This window comes from Photinus pyralis, unplaced genomic scaffold (assembly GCF_008802855.1).
Source record: "Photinus pyralis isolate 1611_PpyrPB1 unplaced genomic scaffold, Ppyr1.3 Ppyr1.4_LG10, whole genome shotgun sequence".
In the NCBI taxonomy this organism is placed as follows: Eukaryota; Metazoa; Arthropoda; class Insecta; order Coleoptera; family Lampyridae; genus Photinus; species Photinus pyralis.
Genome location: NW_022170250.1, coordinates 3,574,790 through 3,595,572, shown reverse-complemented (window position 1 = coordinate 3,595,572; position 20,783 = coordinate 3,574,790). Strand labels below are relative to the sequence as shown.

At 44.1% G+C, this 20,783-nt stretch overlaps 5 protein-coding genes across 5 annotated transcripts; 3 read left to right on the top strand and 2 right to left on the bottom strand.

Annotated features, from left to right (window-relative positions):
- The first annotated feature begins 601 nt into the window (after positions 1–601).
- Positions 602–7,833, top strand: LOC116161098 (jmjC domain-containing histone demethylation protein 1). Its single transcript, XM_031474307.1, has 8 exons — positions 602–1,300; positions 1,967–2,186; positions 2,238–3,106; positions 3,158–3,317; positions 3,364–3,520; positions 4,459–4,708; positions 4,761–5,281; positions 6,628–7,833. Exons 1-8 carry the CDS (start codon positions 1,253–1,255, stop codon positions 7,415–7,417), a joined length of 3,015 nt encoding a protein of 1,004 aa, XP_031330167.1. The 5' UTR covers positions 602–1,252; the 3' UTR covers positions 7,418–7,833.
- Positions 7,834–10,529: 2,696 nt separating this feature from the next.
- On the bottom strand, positions 10,530–11,717 carry LOC116161099 (apolipoprotein D-like). Its single transcript, XM_031474308.1, has 4 exons — positions 11,489–11,717; positions 11,217–11,439; positions 11,015–11,166; positions 10,530–10,963 (listed from the first exon to the last, which is right to left on the bottom strand). The coding sequence occupies exons 1-4, from the start codon at positions 11,603–11,605 to the stop codon at positions 10,598–10,600; spliced, it is 858 nt and encodes a 285-aa protein (XP_031330168.1). The 5' UTR covers positions 11,606–11,717; the 3' UTR covers positions 10,530–10,597.
- A 2,511-nt stretch (positions 11,718–14,228) lies between these two features.
- On the bottom strand, positions 14,229–15,267 carry LOC116161195 (apolipoprotein D-like). Its single transcript, XM_031474453.1, has 4 exons — positions 15,108–15,267; positions 14,832–15,060; positions 14,624–14,784; positions 14,229–14,576 (listed from the first exon to the last, which is right to left on the bottom strand). The coding sequence occupies exons 1-4, from the start codon at positions 15,219–15,221 to the stop codon at positions 14,268–14,270; spliced, it is 813 nt and encodes a 270-aa protein (XP_031330313.1). The 5' UTR covers positions 15,222–15,267; the 3' UTR covers positions 14,229–14,267.
- Positions 15,268–15,379: 112 nt separating this feature from the next.
- LOC116161199 lies at positions 15,380–16,400 on the top strand. The gene is made up of 4 exons (XM_031474457.1): positions 15,380–15,613; positions 15,664–15,886; positions 15,937–16,076; positions 16,126–16,400. Exons 1-4 carry the CDS (start codon positions 15,524–15,526, stop codon positions 16,345–16,347), a joined length of 675 nt encoding a protein of 224 aa, XP_031330317.1. The 5' UTR covers positions 15,380–15,523; the 3' UTR covers positions 16,348–16,400.
- Positions 16,401–16,430: 30 nt separating this feature from the next.
- On the top strand, positions 16,431–20,772 carry LOC116161198. The gene is made up of 4 exons (XM_031474456.1): positions 16,431–16,559; positions 16,613–16,844; positions 20,266–20,411; positions 20,464–20,772. The coding sequence occupies exons 1-4, from the start codon at positions 16,458–16,460 to the stop codon at positions 20,710–20,712; spliced, it is 729 nt and encodes a 242-aa protein (XP_031330316.1). The 5' UTR covers positions 16,431–16,457; the 3' UTR covers positions 20,713–20,772.
- Positions 20,773–20,783: the final 11 nt, after the last annotated feature.

Sequence of the window (20,783 nt, the reverse complement as noted above, 5' to 3'; positions counted from 1 at the left end):
TTGGCGACATCTGGGCGTCGTCCTCGAGCGTAGTATACTAACGTGAAGGTTTTTCAGTTTTTTCCTATCTTCTACTACAGTTTTGGTCCGATTCTTTTCAAATTGGTGTCGTCGGAAAGATGTTGTAAACGCGCACAACTCCTGCGTGGCGGAATTTTGTTTTTTGGCCTAGGGGCGAAATTAACGACCTTTTGCGGCGCGCGCGCGCGTCTTCGAGAGGTAGTCAACTTCGGGCACCTTTTACCATCCGTTGCGAATTCTGTCACGCGTTTTAACGTTTCGTAAATCTCGAATGGCTGTCTCTCTTTCTCGTGTCGCCAATAGAAGCTCGAGCAATGAGAAGTGCCCCCCAAAAATTAAGTACTATCTTGTGGAAGGTTTTTAGCGAGATCCACCAAAATGTGGGTGTATGCACCGAAAAAGGAAATGGGGTAGCCTCCGACAAGATCTAACTGATGGTGGAGTCAAATCTTCAAACGCGAATTGCGGGTGAACGGGACGTCGGAAGTGGGTATCGTCAAAGGGAATGTGGTATCCTTCGACAAGATCTTTTTATTCATGGTTGAGTCAAAAGTGGCTAATAGAATACTGATCTGCCACACAAAAATGCGCTGAAGTCCCTTCGATCTCACACGAGGATTTTGAATAATTTTTTCAATTCTCTGGTGTCCGATTCTTGTGGCGAGGGGGTGTCGCTTGTTGTCATTATTCCGATGGTCAGTGTTTTTTCTCGTTAGGAAATCGTAGAGGGATGTTATCATTTGCTGTTTCTAGCACCACAATTTTGAATAGTTACTTTCTTGAGCTCTTTGGAGATCAGTTAGTTGGTAGGCAACTGAAAGAACGTCAATGGAATGAAATAATTAAAAATATCAAAGAGGACTCTTCGAGGTTGGATTGACTTTGAAAATTTTTCATCAAAGTCTTCTGGTTAAGGGTTCGTAATTGACCATTAATATTGTTTAATTATTTCAAAATGGCATGGCATGGTTCTTTTGTAGCAGGTTCAATTTTTTGTTTACGATTTAAGTTAGTCATTTCATCTATGTCCGGCGGTTCATTGTGAAAGATGATGGGTGCGTGATACGCGACATATAGCCGTAGGTCGTAGCTGTACGCGTGCGTCGATAGATCGTATGCTACACGGCATTTTTAGTTGCGCTAATGCTAGCGCTAATGTCGGGCCGATCGTTTACAGTTGCTCCTAAAATATTACGAAAATTCGCGTATATTACGCGAAAAGTGTGAAAAAATGGCAGAATTCCACCTACCGGGCAAGCGAAATTCGTCGAGGCAACTTGTAAGTAGGCTTTTCGATTGTATTATTGCCGATTAAGGTCGCCATCACCAGAAATATAGTCATCACGTAAACAGTTTTCGAGGAGACATCATCCGCCATGCCTATTACCTACTCACTGTGTTCGTTTTTGAAAAAAACAGTCGCCGTGATCCCGAGGTGGCTTAGATTTTTTTTGTTGCTGTTCGCGCCCGTAATTTAAATAAAAAGGTTATTCGTTTGTTTACAATTCATTCATGACTCAAAGCGTAGTATTTTTATCGGCCTGCTGCGATGTTTTCGCCGTGTCGTTACGTCACAATGGACCAGCGGTGTATGAATAACGGTGGCCCCGCTTAATTAAATTCGTTTCTTTTTGTGGGGGAGGAATTTCGCCGAAAGTTGGGTAATTGTTGAAGCAACAAGATAACGCGCACGCTCTATTATTTCACCCTGCGGAAATTCGACAGTATCCAAATATGGCGCAAGGGGTTGAAAGCTTTTCCACTGCTCGTGAGAATTACGTATCTCGCATGGTAGGTAGAGACCTGTCTAAGTAATGCATCCCCCATTGCTCATCTTCCGCTGGGGGGTTTGCGATATTTTTCTCGACAATCGCCAGATGGTTCCCCAATTATTGATTTCTCGCACCCCGAGTGAAATAATGTTAATCGCTTGCGATGTTTATAGCGGGAGAGGAAGCAAAAGAAATTGTACTCGGAAGATTGGGCTTTGGGCGATGAGGAAATTGAGGGGAGGCGCGTCTTCTCGCTCCAAGAAAAGTTGGAGGACCCCAAGTTCGTCGCCCACGTCCTCGTTCGTGAGATGCACGGTACCGAAATGAACGTGAGCTACTTCCAGCGTTACGGATTTAACACCCCCCTGCTCTTCAAAGAAAAAACCGGTCTAGGTAAGTCACCCCCGTCTGCGTCCACCCCTTGCTGACATCGCCGTCCGAAAGGTCTCCGACTGCCCACGTCAAACTTCTCCATCAACGACGTACGAATGTGCGTGGGATCGCGCAGAGTTCTGGACGTAATGGACGTCAACACCCAGAAGAATAGCGAGATGACAATGAAAGATTGGCAAAAGTACTACGAAGATCCAGACAAGGAGAAGCTCCTCAACGTCATCTCTTTGGAATTCTCTCACACCAAGCTCGAAAACTACGTGCAGACCCCGACGGTAGTCCGCCAAATCGACTGGGTCGACTGCGTCTGGCCGCGCCACCTCAAGGAAAGCCAGACCGAAGCCACAAACCTCCTCGAAGACATGAAGTACCCAAAGGTCCAAAAGTACTGCCTAATGTCAGTGAAAGGCTGCTACACAGACTTTCACGTCGACTTCGGCGGCACCTCGGTCTGGTACCACATCCTCAAGGGCGGCAAAGTCTTCTGGCTGATACCGCCGACCGAACACAACCTCGACCTTTACGAACGGTGGGTACTCTCGGGCAAGCAGGGCGACATCTTCTTCGGCGACAACGTCGACAAGTGCGCGCGCATTCACCTGACCGAAGGGAACACGTTTTTCATTCCGACCGGCTGGATTCACGCGGTCTACACGCCGGTCGACTCGCTCGTTTTCGGCGGTAATTTCCTACACTCGTTCGGCATCGACAAGCAATTGAAAATCGCGCAAGTCGAGGACACGACGAAAGTACCACAAAAATTTCGATACCCCTTCTTCACCGAAATGCTCTGGTATGTCCTTGAAAGATACGTTCATTGCTTATTAGGACGATCACATTTAACCACTACTTCAGATATGGTACTATCGCCGGATAGGCCTCACATACACTTAACCTACGCCGAACTCCACGGTCTTAAGGTAAACCGCACCTACGCCACCCGACCCGACACTTAACCGCTTTCTCACCAGGAAATCGTGATGTACCTCCACATGCTGCCGGCGAACAAGAAGAACGTGCCCGATCTGATTCGCGACCCGGTCCCGCTGATCCAGGACGTGCGGACCTTGATCGGGCAGCACTGTCAGGACAGTCGGGAGCTGGCGATTACGGGCAGACCGATACTGTCAGGTAATTTGCTTCGATCATTGCGATTTTCGAAGACGGTCTTTTGCAGTTTTCGAAGATCAGGAGAATCGCGTGAAGAATTACACGTACTCGCGATCGTCGGGCGTGAGGGGATCAAATAAAGTGGGTAGACCGTCGAAGACGTCTCTGTCGCACGACAGAGGTGGAGGGGGTGATAAGAATGGACCGAGGCGAAGACGAACGAGGTAATTTACTTCTTATCTATACACACACCACAACGGTGATTTTTTGTCACGGAAATACAAAGAGGGGCAGGGGGAGGGGGCGACACACGTCGACAATTTGATACGACTAGCGTGACAGCATCTTCACTGGCCCCCTCCTTACAACCCCCTCCCGAAAAAAGCGGAAAGTAAACGAGGAATTTATTCAATTGAAGTTAGATAGCCCCCCCCCTCCTGTTCACTTAAAGCGACCTTTCGAAAATAATTTGTAAAACTGGAATGTTATTGTGTCTGGGATCCATTCATTTTAGAGTCTATGATTTCAACTGCAAACAGTTATCTTATCAATCGCACTTGGGGGGCGTGGGGGTGGGGGTCTAAAATCCCGAAAAATGTTCGGGCTTTTTTCTAGAAGATTCTCAATATAGCACACAAGATCACTTTTGTAGCAGGCGTGACGCGAGGCACTTTCGGGATAAATAGATAGAAAATTACACACAAACTAAATTAGTCGCTTTTAGGAACACCCTGTGCAATAAATTATTCGGTTCGGCGTTGGCCATCCTGTATAGGTTTTTTTCAAAAAAAACATTTGATTTTTAAAACATGGCCAGAGTCGCCTCTGGTTCGCAAGCAAAATAGAAACGGAAGGGAAGAATTTATAACGGAAGTATACCGGAATTTTTCAAATATGGTTCTGATTGGGTGAACGGGACGGCGCGTCACGTGAGCAGCGAGCGTGGTTTGTCCGCCGAGCCAGCCATTAGAGGTATCGCGACTCGTTTGACTAATTATTCTATACTTCCGCTTCTGGTTCCGTTTTGCGTCCGGTTCCGCAAAAAATATTTTGTCTTCTGTGTCCGCTTCTGCTTCCGTTATAACACTTCCGTTACATCATTACAAAATACATACAAGACACTTTTTGAAAAATCATTCGCCACTGACCACTTTGTTAACAGATGTAAAAAATGCGAAGCTTGCCAAAGGAGCGACTGTGGCGAGTGCAGTTTTTGTCTGGACATGGTCAAGTTCGGCGGTCCCGGCCGAGCGAAGCAAACGTGTAACATGCGGCAATGCTTGCAGCCGATGCTACCCGTTACGGCGGCGTGCGTACACTGCGGCCTCGACGGGTGGGGGCAGACGCCCGTTGTGCCCCTACAAAAAGGTCCGCAACGCAACGAAAGCGCCAGCAGCCTAATGGAGTGTTCCGTAAGTAATCGCCGATTGGTCCTTCGCAATCTGACGCCCCTCCCCCGAACAGGTCTGCTACGAAATCACACATCCGGCCTGCGTACAGAGACTGTGCCCGCAATTCACCGGCTACATGAACGAGGACATGCCGAACTCGTGGGAGTGCCCGATGTGCTGCAAGTCGGGCAAGAACGCCGACTATAAGCCGCGACATTTTCGAGCGAGACAAAAATCGTCGGATCTGCGCAGAATGTCGATCAGCTCGGACGCGTCGAGCGCGTTCGAATCGAAGGCGCAGCCGGACCACATGAGCGGCGACTCCGGTAGCGAAAACGAGAAGGACAATAAAGAATTAGTGCCTATTAAGAAACGTCGCAGTAGCGAGGGCGAGATCGAGACCAAGAGCCAGAGCGGCGAGGCCCCCCGCAAACAGGCGCTGCGCATGCAGCTCGCGCAGCAACTCACTTGCAATTCGACGAAGGCGCTTAAAAAGCCGATGTTCGTCGTGCGACCCGCGCCGCTTAATATGATCAGTCCCTTACCTTCTAGTAACATTGCTTTGGATAAGCGATGCATTTTAAATGTCTTTCGGTAAGTCACATTAGTAGAAAAGGTGTGCTTTATTAGGGTTTCTTGAGGGGAAAAATATTGTTGAATTTGGGTATCCATTACAAGTATTTTGTAGAATTTTCTAGAATTTTTTTTAATATTTTAGACATTTTTTTCGAGCACAATTTTTAGAACCTCCTAAAATTTTCTAGAATTACTTTCTCTAGAATTGTTTAGAATTTTCTAGAATATTTTAGAACTTTTTTGAATTTTCTAGAATTTTTTTAAATATTTTAGACATTTTTTAGAATTTTTTTCGAGCATAATAACATACAATTTTTAGAACTTTCTAAAATTTTCTAGAATTTCCTTCTCTAGAATTGTTTAGAATTTTCTAGAATATTTTAAACTTTTTTGAATTTTCTAGAATTTTTTTAAATATTTTAGACATTTTTACAATTTTTTTCGAGCACAATGACATACAATTTTTAGAACCTTCTAAAATTTTCTAGAATTTCTCTCTCTAGAATTGTTTACAATTTTCTAGAATATTTTAGAACTTTTTTGAATTTTCTAGAATTTTTTTAAATATTTTAGACATTTTTTAGAATTTTTTTCGAGCACAATGACATACAATTTTTAGAACCTTCTAAAATTTTCTAGAATTTCTTTCTCTAGAATTGTTTAGAATTTTCTAGAATATTTTAGAACTTTTTTGAATTTTCTAGAATTTTTTTAAATATTTTAGACATTTTTTAGAATTTTTTTCGAGCACAATGACATACAATTTTTAAAACTTTCTAAAATTTTCTAGAATTTCTTTCTCTGGAGCACAATGACATACAATTTTTAAAACTTTCTAAAATTTTCTAGAATTTCTTTCTCTGGAACTTTTTTTTAATGTTCTAGAATTTTTTTTCGATTGCTCATGCACACAATTATTTTGTAAAATTTTTAAAATTTGTCTAGAGCTTTCTAAAATTCTGTTATTAAGAATTTTTTTCGAACACAAATTATTTTATATAATTTTTAGAATTTTTTTCCGATCACACAAGCACACACTTGATATATTTTGAATTTTCTAGAATTTTTTTAGAATTCTAGTGTTTTAAAAAATGTCGGGTGAATAACTAAAGTGTCTACTGGCAACCTACCCATACGAGTTTATGTTTTTGGACTTTCTGTCCGTCCGTCCGTCTCTGTGTACATGATTATTCGTGAACGGTTTTGACTCTTCCAGTTCTCAAAAATGGAAACAGTCCATTGACCTATGAAAAAATCGATATTAACCAACCAATTACAAGTGGTCGGTTTGAAATGGTCTTACAATATTTACAATGGAAATAAGCTCCACTAAGAAATATCTGAGTACATTACGGCTGTTTCAGGCATCTATCTCCCAAGGATCTCTTCATGTGCTCGCTCGTGTGTAAAACGTGGGCGCAGTTCAGCATCGACCCGATTCTCTGGAAACGGATGGACTTCGCCCAAAAACGCATCTCGTCCGAACACTTGAAGGGCATCGTTCGCCGCCAGCCCGAGACGCTAATCCTCGACTGGGCGCATATCAATAAGTACCAGCTGCCCTGGCTCATCCAGCGCTTGACGGCGCTCCGCGAGCTCTCCCTAGTTAGTGTGAACGTGAAATCGGTGATATCGCTCCGCTCGTGCTACTGCGCGCAGCTGCAGTCGCTCGACGTCAGTTTCGTCTCGGGCTTCAACGACTCGGCGCTGCGCGAAATTTTAGGACCGAACAACGACTCGCGCCGCGGCCTGACCGACGAGCGAGTGCGGCTGCGCAACCTGAAAACGTTGCGCGTGGCGGGCACCGAAGTGACCGATATCGCCATGCGTTACGTCACCCAGTACCTGCCGAACGTCGCGAACCTAAACTTGAGCTGCTGCGCGCGCATCACGGACGCGGGAATCGCGCAGCTCTGCACGAAACCGGCGAGCACCGTGACCAATCTCCTCAGTCTCGACGTGAGCAACACAAAGCTGGTGACCGAACTAAGTCTGGAACACCTATCGAAGTGCGAGAACTTGGTGCGGCTTGACATGCGACATTGTAGTCAGGTGTCGACGCAGGCGCTCATCAGATTCGCCGCGAAAAGTGAACATAACCTGCAAGTGCGTGATATTAAGCTTGTCGATAAGCGAATAGGAAAAGTATACTAAGTTATCGTAATTTAGGAACACTGTACAGTCTTTCTTTGTAACGTTTTTAATTCACTTATTCGCAATATAAAGAAAAGAGTAGTACCAAAGAAATTATTATTTAAACATTAAGCAATTGTGATGTTAACTCTACCTTCATATGGAACACAGCGAAACTGCAACAATTTTACGTGTACATAAACTACCTACTATCTTTTAATATTTTAGTATCTATCGGTGATTGGTGAACGTTTGCTTTGTGTGTCTTTTGTGTAATGATTTGTGCAATACCACTCATTTACTTAAAAAAAAACACGTACGGTTAGTTTGTAACGTTTTTATCTAGACATTGAAATGATGGTAGACTTGAGATTATTATTAAGTGTTGATACGTTTCAAGCTTTTTTACTGAAATAAATCGCATATTGACGGTGTTATTTATATTTTAGACATAATCCTCATATTTCGAGCAATTTGCGATATAAATTTCTGTTAAGTGCCCAATTTGGTACATAGCAGGCCAGGTTATTTAACATCGTAAACAAGTATTACCCAAAATCGTCATGAAACCTTCATTGTCAGGGATTTTAGATTTCATGACAGGCAGTAAAACTTGACCCGCCTACTTTTCCTGCCAGCTGTCAGTTTACCGGCCACACCAGTGTATCCCAGATCGCGTGGTATTGATAGTGGGATAGATTTTGTTTTGTCTTTTGTTAATTCATCACGGACTACTTGATTAAAATAATAAAAACCTTCGATCTGGTATCTTATTTTCAATCGAATTCGCTCCATCTTTAATAATAAAAAAGTTACCCATGCGATCAGGGACACATCTGTATATTATATGATATACCGGCAACTTTTCCATAAGGCTACCGTGAGAGGGCTAAGGGTAATAGAGAGACAGTTTGCTGAGAATACTCGTCTGGGGGTTATTAAGACTTCCCGTCACTAAACGTGTTATGAAATACTCTAGGAATGAAATATTTCCCAGATACTATCATGAGAGTGTCAAAAGTTCAACATTTTTGTTAGATTTCGTAAGGGGATATTGAATACCCCCCCCCCCCCGAGTATATTACATTAAATACAGAGATTCGTCAACTTTTCCGGGCTACCGTGAGAGGGCTAGGGGTAGTAGAAACAAAGTTTGGCGATAATACTCGGTTGAGGGGTATTCTATACCCCCCAGACCCTTCCGGTACTAGCTTTTTCACTAAAATATCGACTGTCCTTTACCGAACACTATCAGGAGAGAGAGTAAAACGTTCGCATTTTTGTTAGATTTCGTAACACTAGAGGGCGTGGGGGGGGGGGGGTTCCATACCCCCCAGTATATATTATATACGGAGATTTGGTCACTTTTTCATAAGGATACCGCGAGAGAGTAATTGAGAAAAATTATTGAGTCCTCGTTTACTGACAACACAGGAGGGGTTTGTCAGACTCCTCGAAAGCGACACATTAATGGCAAGAATATATTGAAGTACGAGGCCCCTTTGGGACCAAGTACTTTAGTTTCCGAGTCAAGTAGTGCCATTTTACTCACGAGGTTGGCAGTATTTTAATACAAATTTCAATTTTCTAATAGAACTTTTGATTAAAAATGTCACTCTGTCAGTGATGACAGTAGTCATTATTGACATGTGTCAAGTGGGGTCGAAAAAGTGACTGGCGGCAAGAAAGGTTATGGAAACTAAAATTTCCTGACACAAAGTACGCATCAAAATGAAGGTTTCATGACGATCTCGAGTAAAAAGTAACAAAACTCTTCAGTAAAATGACACCATTTTTCTGACTTTTATGTCAATATCTATCGTCAAGGTGGTGCACAAATCATGCCCCATTTTCGATTGGTCATATACAAATGAGCTTATTGCGACAATTTTGGGCTAATTATTTTTGCGCCCATTTGTTTTGCGCTCCTTTAATATGTAAATTATTTCTTTGCGCCAAAATGGGATACAAATTATGCGCCAATTTGCGACTAGTCCGACATTTTTGGGGGTAGTGACAGTTTGAACTGTCATAGTCGTAGAGGAAATGAATTATTTTTGCGTCCATTAGCCTTGCGCTCCTTTAATATGTCAAAGTTATTACTTTGCGCCAAAATGAGATACAAATTATGCGCCAATTTGGGACTAGTTCGACATGTTAGGGGTAGTGACAGTTTTAACTGTCATAGTCGTAGAGGAAATGGATTATTTTTGCGTCCGTTCGCCTTGCGCTCCTTTAATATGTCATAGTTATTTCTTTGCGCCAGAATGGGATACAAATTATGCGCCAATTTGCGATTAGTCCGACATTTAACTGTCATAGTCTTAGAGCAATTGAATTATCTTTGCTTCCATTTTGCTCCTTCAAAAAGGGGACTATCTGATAAAATCTCACCGAAGATTCCTCGCTCTTTAACACATAGGGGTACGGTTTATCCTACCCTTCGGCCTGGCCACCGCTTCACTTCCTTTCGCTCGAGTTTAAACTTGGGTACCATGGCGCAGGTACGCAGTTCAGGGATGAGGGTGGATTTTCCGCTAGTCAATCAAGATGCAGCAGGACCTTGCCCACCTGGAAGAGCTGGAATGGTGGATAAATAGCGAAACGTCGGTTCTGGTCCCGCCTCAGGAAATAAAATACCTAGGGATAGTGTCGAACACGAAATCCAACATTATGTTCTTACCCCCAAAGAAGAGGGGGGCTTTACGCAAAAATTTAGAACACCAGGATCCCCTGGGGCAAAAGCTTGGAAAATACGGGGTGGACAAAATGCTTAAGCGATTCGTATCCAGAGGATCAGTCGCTCCTTGAAAGTGCTTGGCGAAGATCGTGCTGTCCCTTGGAAATTTTGGACGGTTTGATGCTCTTCTTCGGTTTTCCTTTGTTACCTTACACTGTCCCCTCCTTAAGTAGGTTTCGTCTGGAGGCAATTCTGCTACTCTTTGACAATGATCAACCACTTCCACGTCGGTAGTTCCAAATATCATGTAAGCGGTCTAGAAGACTTCTTCTTGAAGCCTTCATCATGCTGCAGTAAAGAAATCCTCCAGTTTGGACCTTTCGAACTTTTTCTTGAGCCGGCAATTGATTTCTCACCACGGTTGCCCCTCCTTCAATAAGATCAAAAAGAGCATAGAAGATCACTAATTTATTAAACAAAATCACAATGTAATGGCACTAAACTAAAAGGAACAAACACAGCTAAGGCATCCACTGACTAACTCCCTCCTCCTCCTTCTCCAAACGCTCCCTTTTATCCTCAAAATTCCCGTAAACGTTTCGAGCACCTCCAGGAATGTACTCGGCGCCATCCTTGATTTTACCACCGACACCTTCCTCGTCGTGCGACAGATGCGAGTAGACGCGCTTCGCGCCCTGGACCGCGTACTCGATGCCGTCGCCGATCTTCTCGCCGGCCTTGCGTACCACCTCGGCGACGGCCTTCGTCGATATCGTCTCGTCGTTAATGTTGATGTTAACACCGCCGGGCTGCTTGGGGCAGTTCTGCTGCGAGATGATCGACATCTCGAACGGATTGATGTTGTGAGCGATCAGTCTCGATCTGATCTGTAAGGAGGATCTTTGGGTAAACGCTATTTGCCCCCCGCTCTCTCTTACCTTATCGATGAACATCTGATCCAGAGTGCGAGTTCGCGAAAGGATCGTTACGGAATCGCGGTGACCTATGCCCAAACCTTGACACGTATACAGAGCGGCGTACGTACTGTAATCGGTCATGAAGATCGTGAAACTTGCCTTTCCGAGTGGATCTGTGAAGCGGATTTTGAGCTGGAGGCGTTCGACGCGTCGACGAACTTACTCAGAGTGAATTTTACTTTCATCTTCGACGGAATCGCGTTGTCGGGTACTGTTAGGTGCCCCTGATATTTGTATTCGTGCTTTAGGGGCGTTAACCCCAAGATGAAGTGTTGGCTCACTTGCTCCAGGTTGTACTCGTACGGTTCGGGTAGCTTGGTGAAGTTGTAGGTGATGCACGTGCTTGCCGTCGACGTCTTTTGGATTACGTACCAAACGCCAAGCATCTGGGGGGAGAAGACGTGAGAGCAAGGGCAAGAATTTAGCCTCACTTACCCCGTTCATGTTAAAATCGGACATTGGAGACATGACCGGGCACGAGCCCAATCCGTACGAGTGCCCATTCACTCGCACCGCAACGCAGAAAAGCACTATCAACGCTTCTTTCAACATTCTCTTTCCCGTCCAGCGACTGACTGAGTAATCTGTTTACGTTAATCTTATATACGAGTTCAACTCAACCAAAGGTCATCTTAGAGTGGCGCACATTATTTCACCAACACTAATCGTTTTAGAAACCAAGAGGAAAAATGGGTTGGCTGCTTGTACCGATCTATTAGCTTAAGTGTTCTCTATTTCTTTTTATTGGCCTGTATAAGGAAGAGGTACAAAATGACTCAGAACGTATTAGGTTCATTAAATTCTTTGAAGCGGTTGAGTGACTAAATCTAATTTGAATAACAGTTAATTAGGTAATCAAATGGTCGTTATTGTTTGTAAATAAATTAATCGAACCCGGACCGATAACCTTCCACAGAAAGAGAGAAGAAATTTGCGATTATACTAATTTGAGTTACCGAGAATTACTATACAGCCGAAGGGGAAGCCCCACGATTTTCTCGGATTTTCCACTTTCGCGGCTCTTTCTAATTTTTTTTAATCGACGTTGCTCAGAAGTCAATAAAATTTTCGTATAGTGCTCCTCAAAACTATGCGTATCCATTGTGGCGTCGTTCCAGAACTTCCTAGGCTTAGATTGTAGTAGTCTTTGAAACGGTCTAAGAAGTCTTGGGGAAGCCCCGAAGGAAAAGAGAATCTTCAAGGCTATAGCTGATTCCTTCCTGAAAGGCTGAAATTCTGGCCGGCCTGAAGAAAGGAGAAGATTAAAGAAGAAGTAGAAGATTTATAGCAAAATTCTTGAAAACGTTATTTCGATTAGATCTCTAATAAAGAGTGAGAGTTTGGACCAAAAAAACTGACTCCTGAGTGTCTTAAAAATTAAAATTCTTAAAAGCTCTTACGGACTTTGGTGGCTTCTGAAATCTCTCAAATACTTATCTTTTCTGGTAGCCTGACTCTGTCTAAAGACACTGAAAAATTCAAATAATCCGCGGCGTCCAAGCAACAACGTCCCCGTTCTGCAGTACCAAATCCTTCTCGCGACCTTTCAACGTCGGTATCTTGGGCGATTCGGACACGATCTTCTTCTCCCTGCAACGAATTGTTTCTCTGGTCGGAGTAGAGTCCTCCTTTACTGAGAGTACTGCAGAGGGTCTTCCATACCCCCCCCCCCCAAGATCTCTGGTGTCACTTTCTCTTCTTATTTGGGGAAGAATATCTCGAGTCCTTCTTTGCCGAGAGCACTGCAGGGGGGGGGGGGTCTTCTATACCACCTAGATCCCTCGGTGCCACGTTCTCTTCTTGTTTGGGGAAGAAGTTCGATATTCTTTCTAAAAACTATTTGTGAAAGTCCTGAAGGCTAAACGTTTTGTGAGAGAAAGTGTTACCGGGGGGCCTGGAGGGTATGGAATACCCCCAAAACCCTCCAGCATAGGTGGTTCCATTTTTATTTCCAGAAAACGCCCATGAAAGTATAGAAGGTTATAGGGAAATGAGTTATCGAGTCCTCCTTTTGCTGAGAGTACTGCTGGGGGTCTTCCATACCTCTCAGACCCCTCCTTTGTCGAGAGTACTGCAGGGGGGGGGGGTCTTCTATGCCACCTAGATCCCTCGGTGCCACGTTCTCTGCTTGTTTGGAGAAGAAGATCGATATTCTTTCTAAAAACGATTGTGAAGTCCTGAAGGCTAAACGTTTTGTGAGAGAAAGTGTTACCGGGGGGCCTGGAGGGTATGGAATACCCCCAAAACCCTCCAGCATACGGTGGTTCCATTTTTATTTCCAGAAAACGCCCATGAAAGTATAGAAGGTTATAGGGAAATGAGTTATCGAGTCCTCCTTTTGCTGAGAGTACTGCTGGGGGTCTTCCATACCCCCCAGACCCTTCCAGTGCTACGTTCTCTTCTGGTTTGGGGAAGATCTCGAGTCCTCCTTTGCCGAGAGTACTGCTGGAGGGTACTATAACCCCCCCCCCCCCCCAGAGTCCCCTGGTCCTACGTTCTCTTCTTGTTTGGGGGAGAAGATTTGATATTCTCGCAAAAACTATTATGAGAGTCCTAATGGCTAAAGGTTTTGTGACAGAAAGCTTTCCCATGGGGGGGGGGAGGGTATTCTATACCCTCAGTTAATTTCATTTTCATTTCCTGAAAACGTTCATGAATGTACTAAAAAGGTTATAAGAAAAAGAGTTATCGAGTCCCCCTTTGCTGAGTCCATACTCCCCAGAGCTCCCGGTACTCAGACACCTCCCCCCCCCCCCCCCATGGTACGCTCCTCTGTAATACTTTTAGGAGATAAGATGCCTAGATGGGGCCGACGAAAAGGGCCATAGGTTTCCAAGTGCAATATTTTTGAGGAATGGCTCCTCACTCGTCCATTTATAGAAATTCGGGAGTTTAGAGGGGGGGGGGGGTTAATCTACAACTGTATTTTGCGTTTTTCGAGACTTGGACTCTGAAGGCCGTGGAAAGGAATGAAGAAGCTTTCCAAAAGCGAGTTTATACGGACGAAGGGGCCAAAACGCGACTAAAAGACCTATTTCGTGTGATTCCCATACCGAATTATGCTCATTTTGACCTTAGACCCGTCACTTATCAGTGAGTAATGGAAAATTAGCGCAGATAAACCCAAAGCGCACAATGGCGAGGCGTGATTTTGTTTGCCAGTAAAACGACAATGTGACCTTAACGTTTTATTGTTAAATAAATAAATACAGGATCAGACGGGAATTTCCGTGGGGTTCGGATTTGTGTGGCCGCCGTAGGAGCCTACGGGGACGACGGGCTTGTCGGAAGTCGCTTGCGAGTCGTACAGCTCGAACACTTCCGGTTTTTCGTCGATTTTACTGTCGTCCTCCGTCTTGCTGTTAAGCACCATGTTCTCTTCGACTTTTCCGTCGGAGGTCTGCACCAGCGTCGCATCCGTTTGGGCCGTTGATTCGTGGTGATCGTGGTACTCGCAGTGGTGCTGGTTGATTTTGCTCAAAGTGAACGGGTCCACGTTGTAGGCGGCGAGCCGGGTGCGTATCTGTAAAACGAGCACGGTCAGATTTGCGCGTCTCCGGCAGGTCTCACCTTTTCGATGTACTCGATGGCGAGCGTGGGGGTTCTGGAGAGGATTTGGGCCGACCATTTCCTAAATCTGTTGAATGTGAGGGGGTAGGTTTTGCAGACGAAGATCGCGGCGTAGTTGTCGTAGTCGGTCATGAAGACTGTGAACTTGGAGGATCCGATTTCTGGAAGGGGGAGAAGTTAGGATAAGGTTGTGCGTTGAGGTTACTACCGTAGGGTAACTCCAGGTCCATCACTGCCGGCTCCTTTTCGTTTTTCGCGCAGAGGTCGCCGACTTTTTTGTTTTCTGGTCCAAGACCTACGAGCTGAGCAAGTTTGGAGTTCGGATGCGACTCGATGAAGTGGTAGTACCCTGGGTGCCCGGGCTTCTCGGTGATGTTGTAAGTGAGGCAGGGTACATCAGTGGCCGTCCTTTGGATCGCGTACCACTCGCCCAAGAACTGTGCGGATGAAACGATCAGCGAGGCAGATTTGCGCTTAGACTCACCTTGTGCATCTCGAAGTGGGGCAGTGGATCGATGTGCGGACATTGTCCGAAATTGCGACTGTCGGCGGCGACGCTTCCGAAGATGGCCACGACGAAAACTACTAACGCGAACATTTCTCCTGATCTGTGACATTCAACGGAACGAACTTGATTATATACGTAGGGTTGCCCAAGATGACAACAAAGTTCAAAGTTTGCGGTTATCTTCTGGACACGATGACGAATGCGATAAGTTTCTCGTTAATTCGAAAGTTCGCAAACAAGGAAATCCCTCGTTAAAATCAAATCGTCGGAATTTTCGGACAAACATGCAAATTGTTTGTTATTAATACCTACCTTGATCACCTGGTGGACCTTGAAGCGCTTTCATTCAAGACGCACGAGTTTACCTGTAGGCGGCCTTAGTTGCGTGTAAGATGTATCGCTGTATTTGTCTTCTTTACCTAATAACACTAGGGGAGTGTTGCCCCAACATCGAGCCTGTTCAGGATTTCGATATCAGCGGGGTGAGTGGTGCAACTTTCACAGAAGAAAATTATAATCGTGCCTCCTTCAGATTTTGGGCCACTGGCATACGATCCAAAAGACGGGGGCGGTTTTCCCTTGTCTCACACTAAATTTCACGAGAAGTTCGGCTAATTCCGAGGAGTTTGATGTAGTGGAGACCTCCCAAAGTACCGGACTGATAAACACCTTGGGTTTGCAACACGAAAGTTACTTGAGGGGAAAACTTCGCGTCACCGATTCCCCTGGGATTTTCCATCTTAGTCTCCCGATCAGTAAGGGACGCCTTTTTTTGGAGGGGTTACTTAAAGTGTTACAATTGCAGCCACGTGGAAGTTAACGGTGTTCGGCACCGATTACGATAACTACGTCGCGTTTTTGCTGTGCAATAAAGGTATTGTCACCACGTCCTTGGTTATAATTTCCTCAAGGACAACGAGCCTAAGTCCCAAACAACTGGAATCGGCAAGTTTACGCGGTGACACACGCAAAAGTTGACGAATTTAATTTGCAGATTTATGCTAAACTGCTCAAGTACAACATAAATCCCTACGTGATTAACACGGTGAGGCAGCACGGATGTTCCCAGCACGGCGAGAGGGGAATCGTGGTCAAAACCGCCTCCAACATTTTCGGCGGCATCGCGAACCTTTTCAAGTCCTCCAAGTCATCTAAGAGCGAGAAGGAAGAAGAGGTGCAGTACGACATAGACATCAGGACGTCACTAATGGAGTAAACCTGACCTTGTAAAAATTTCGACTGAGTAATAAAATTACCCACCACACGTCATTCTTGTTGTACCCATAAGAGTCCACCTGTCACCGTCGCCGAAGTCAGTTTCTAACAATGCGCCGAACACTCCTCGCCCTTATTTCCGCATTCGTATTCGCCTGGTGCCGCGGCACTTGTCCCGACGTGGATCCTCAGGCCCATCTCGACGTGGACAAGGCAAGTCAAAGTAATCGCTCGCAGCCGGTTCGTGAACTGACAGGAGCGTTCAGCTTTTAGGCCATTGGTTTATCGTCCAGAAGACCGGCGCCCATCACCCGTGCCTCACCTTCAACCTCACCGCGAACATCGAAACGGGCGCGTACAGGATAATTGAGACGACGCAGACGAGCAAGATCGTCAACGCGCTCGGTTTACAGCACGAGCGCCACTCCCGAGGCAAACTTACCCTGTCGGATTCCGGAGCGCCCGGAGTTATGGATCTTAATCTTCCGCTCAGACTGAGTGAGTAATTTGAATGTTTTCGGCGTGGTAGAAACACCATCTTATTACGTTCTTCCCCAAAAACCATTTTCGGCTAAGAGCCTTCCCCCTCAGGCCGCAAGTGCTGCTTTTTCCTCTAAAAACCGTTTGATTTTCACCATTTTCATTGCCCTTTAAAGGAGAAAGCGTGTACCTTTTTTACTGCGCGGTATTCTATACCCCCCACACCCCCCGGTGTTGGGGTTTGCCTTATAACACTCGCATGGCAGTTTGCACTAAAGGGTCTTTTTACTGGGGGTGAGGCGATCCATATCCCCAAGGCTATCCGGCTTTGTGTCCTCTTCCAAAAACCGTTTGCCTTTCGCCATTTTCTTTGTGCTTTTTAGGGAAGAGTTTGCATCTTTCTTGGGGGGGGGGGGGGTTTTCAATATCCCAGACTTTCCGGTGCTGAGTTTTCCCAAAAACGGTTTGCCTTGTAACACTCGCATGGAAGCTATAAAAGGTCATTGAATCTTCTTTTAGTGGAGGGGGGGGATCCATGTTCCTAAAACTCCCGGCTCTGCGTTCTCGTCCAAAAACCGTCTGTTTTTTAATTGTTTATATTGCAGTGTTTAAGAAAGGATTTACAATTTTCCTCAAATACGATTTGCCTTTAAAACTTGCATGGCAGTTTACAGGAAAGTGTAATTGAAGATTGTTCTTTTATACGGAGGAGGGGGGGGCATACACCCCAGGATCCTCGGCTCTGTGTTCTCGTGTCAAGCCTCCCAAGTCTGTGTCCACCTAAAACCTAGGGGGAAACAAGTTCCATTTTTGGTGTACACCAAAAATTCAAATTAAAATAATTAACTTTAATTCAAATTAATTCACGTTAATTCAAATTAATTCGCGTTAATTCAAATTAATTCACACGTTAATTCAAATTAATTCAAAGTGGTGGACAGTACAACCTCGTTAATCCGAATAGATTCGTACCACCGACCTTTCGGATTATCAAATTTGGACACCAGCATTAAGAAATAAACTTTAGTTTTTTCAACGTCTTCAGGGGTGTCATCGTTGTTACGAGGAACGAAATTATTTCGGACTATCGCGATTCGGATTAGCGTGTATTCGGATTATCGAGGTTGTACTGTACATCAAAAATTCAAAGTTGTTTCCCCCTAGCCTAAAACCTAGAGGGAAACAAGTTCCATTTTTCCATTTTTGGTGTACACCAAAAATTCAAATTAAAATAATTAACGTTAATTCAAATTAATTCACGTTAATTCAAATTAAATTCACGTTAATTCAAATTAAATTCACGTTAATTTTAATTAATTCACGTTCATTCTAATTAATTCACGTTAATTCAAATTAATTCACATTAATTCAAATTAATTCCCGTTAATTCAAATTAATTCACGTTAATTCAAATTAATTCAAAGAGGTGTACATCAAAAATTCAAAGTTGCTTCCCCCTAGCCTAAAACCTAGGGAGAAACAAGTTCAATTTTTCCATTTTTGGTGTACACCAAAAATTCAAATTAAAATAATTAACGTTAATTCAAATTAATTCACGTTAATTCAAATTAATTCACGTTAATTCAAATTAATTCACATTAATTCAAATTAATTCACACGTTAATTCAAATTAATTCAAAGAGGTGGACAGTACAACCTCATTAATCCGAATAGATTCGTACCACCGACCTTTCGGATTATCAAATTTTCGGATTATCGCGAAACTAGTGAAAATAATAAATTTGGACACAAGCATTAAGAAATAAACTTTAGTTTTTTCAACGTGTTCAGGGGTGTCATCTTTGTTACGAGGAACAAAATTATTTCGGACTATCGCGATTTCGGACTAGCGTGTATTCGGACTATCGAGGTTGTACTGTACATCAAAAATTCAAAGTTGTTTCCCCCTAGCCTAAAACCTAGAGGGAAACAAGTTCTATTTTTCCATAACGTTAATTCAAATTAATTCACGTTAATTCAAATTAAATTCACGTTAATTTTAATTAATTCACGTTAATTTTAATTAATTCACGTTAATTCAAATTAATTCACGTTAATTCAAATTAATTCACGTTAATTCAAATTAATTCAAAGAGGTGTACACCAAAAATTCAAATTAAAATAATTAACGTTAATTCAAATTAATTCACATGAATTCAAATTAATTCACGTTAATTCAAATTAATTCACGTTAATTCAAATTAATTCACACGTTAATTCAAATTAATTCACGTTAATTCAAATTAATTCAAAGAGGTGTACATCAAAAATTCAAATTTGTTTCCCCCTAGCCTAAAACCGTTTACCTTTTAGCACTTTCAATGCAGATTTTACCAAGACGCTGCCGCCTCTGTGTTAACTGGGGATATTTCACCCCCCCCTCCAGACCCCCCAGGTTATGCGTCCTCCCTAAAAATCGTGTATCTTTTGGCACTGGTTTTAGGAAAGAGCCATTGTATTTCATTTCGTTTGGGGTGGGGGTGGGATCCTCCTTGGTTCTGCGGTCTCCTCCAAAAACCGTTTCCCTTTCAGCATTTTTATTGCAGTTTTCCGGTAAGGGCTCGAATTTCCGCTTCTTTTCTTACACGCCTTCTTCCCTCTTGTGTGCTTTCACCATATTTATTGCACTTTTTAGGAAAGAGTTTGCATTTTTATTTAATACCCCCCCAGACCCCTCGGTGTGGGGAGTTTGCATGAAAGTGCCCCCCCCCCGTTCTCCGGTCTTGGATTTTTTCCCAAATACAATTTCCCTTTTAACATTTGAATGGCATTTGGAGGAAAGGGTTATTGAGTCTTCTTTTACTGGGAGTGGGAGGATTCACACCCCAAGGCACCCCGCCCCTGCGATCTCGCCCAAAAACCGTTTGCTTTGCACTAGTTTCATTGCACTTTCTAGGAAAGAACTTGCACCTTCTTTACTGGGGGGTGAGTTCTGTGTTGTTTCCTCCAAACCGTTTACCTTTCAGCACTCATTGCCGTTTTGCCAATACACTGGCGACTTTCCGTTAACTGGGGGTATTCCATACTCCGTACCCCCCTCCTCCTCAACACTTTCATGTGTTCCATACTCCCCAGCTCCCCAAAAATTGTTTCTTTTTCCGCAGTTCCAGGTTTCCTGTATCTTCTTTTGATTGGGGTGGGGGTACCTCATACCCCAACCGCTTCTGCGTTTGCCTTTTATCTTTTTCATGCAGTTAATAGGTCGAATTTTCGCTTTTTTCTTCACGTCTTTACTTCATCCCTCTTTTTTCTTCCCTTGGCACTTCCCCGTTTGGGCCTTCTTTCACTCTTCCTCCCTCTTTAACTAGTTGACGTTTGGAGCGCTCTTTTTTCTACACACTTCATTTCTCTTCAAGTTTTCCCCGTCCTTTGTTTTCACTGTGTCGACGATTCCGCCACTCCCCTTCCAATGATGGCAGAAAATTGTTTTGAATTTCAGGAACCTTCAAGTTAACAATTTTCGCGACGGACTACGACAACTACCTCGCGTTCGTGACGTGCAAAAAGGGTTTCGCCTTCACCAATAAGCCCCAGGTGACGATAGCGTCGAGGACGCCGAGCCTCGAGTCTCACCACCTCGAACCCGTAAGACCCCCCCTTCCTTTGTCGCCGTTATCGCTAACACTTCGCCCTCTAGATCTACGCGAATCTTCTGAAGTACAGCATCAACCCGTACGTGATCGAAACCGTGAAGCAGTTCGAATGCGCCGAGCCCGGGAAGAAGGGGGTCATTGTTAAGGCGGCTTCGGATGTGGTCGGCGCCGTGAGAGGTGCGTTTGGGAGTATCGCGGGCGTCTTTTCGCCCGGGAAGAAGGTTTCGGACGATTTGGATCCAGAGGTGACTGGCGAGTACGAGATAGACGTACGAGCGGGTGTCTCGCAATGAGTTTAGAGTAGGATGAATAATTTATTATTACCGAAATAAATAAAGGATTTTTCTACGAAGCTTACAGCGTG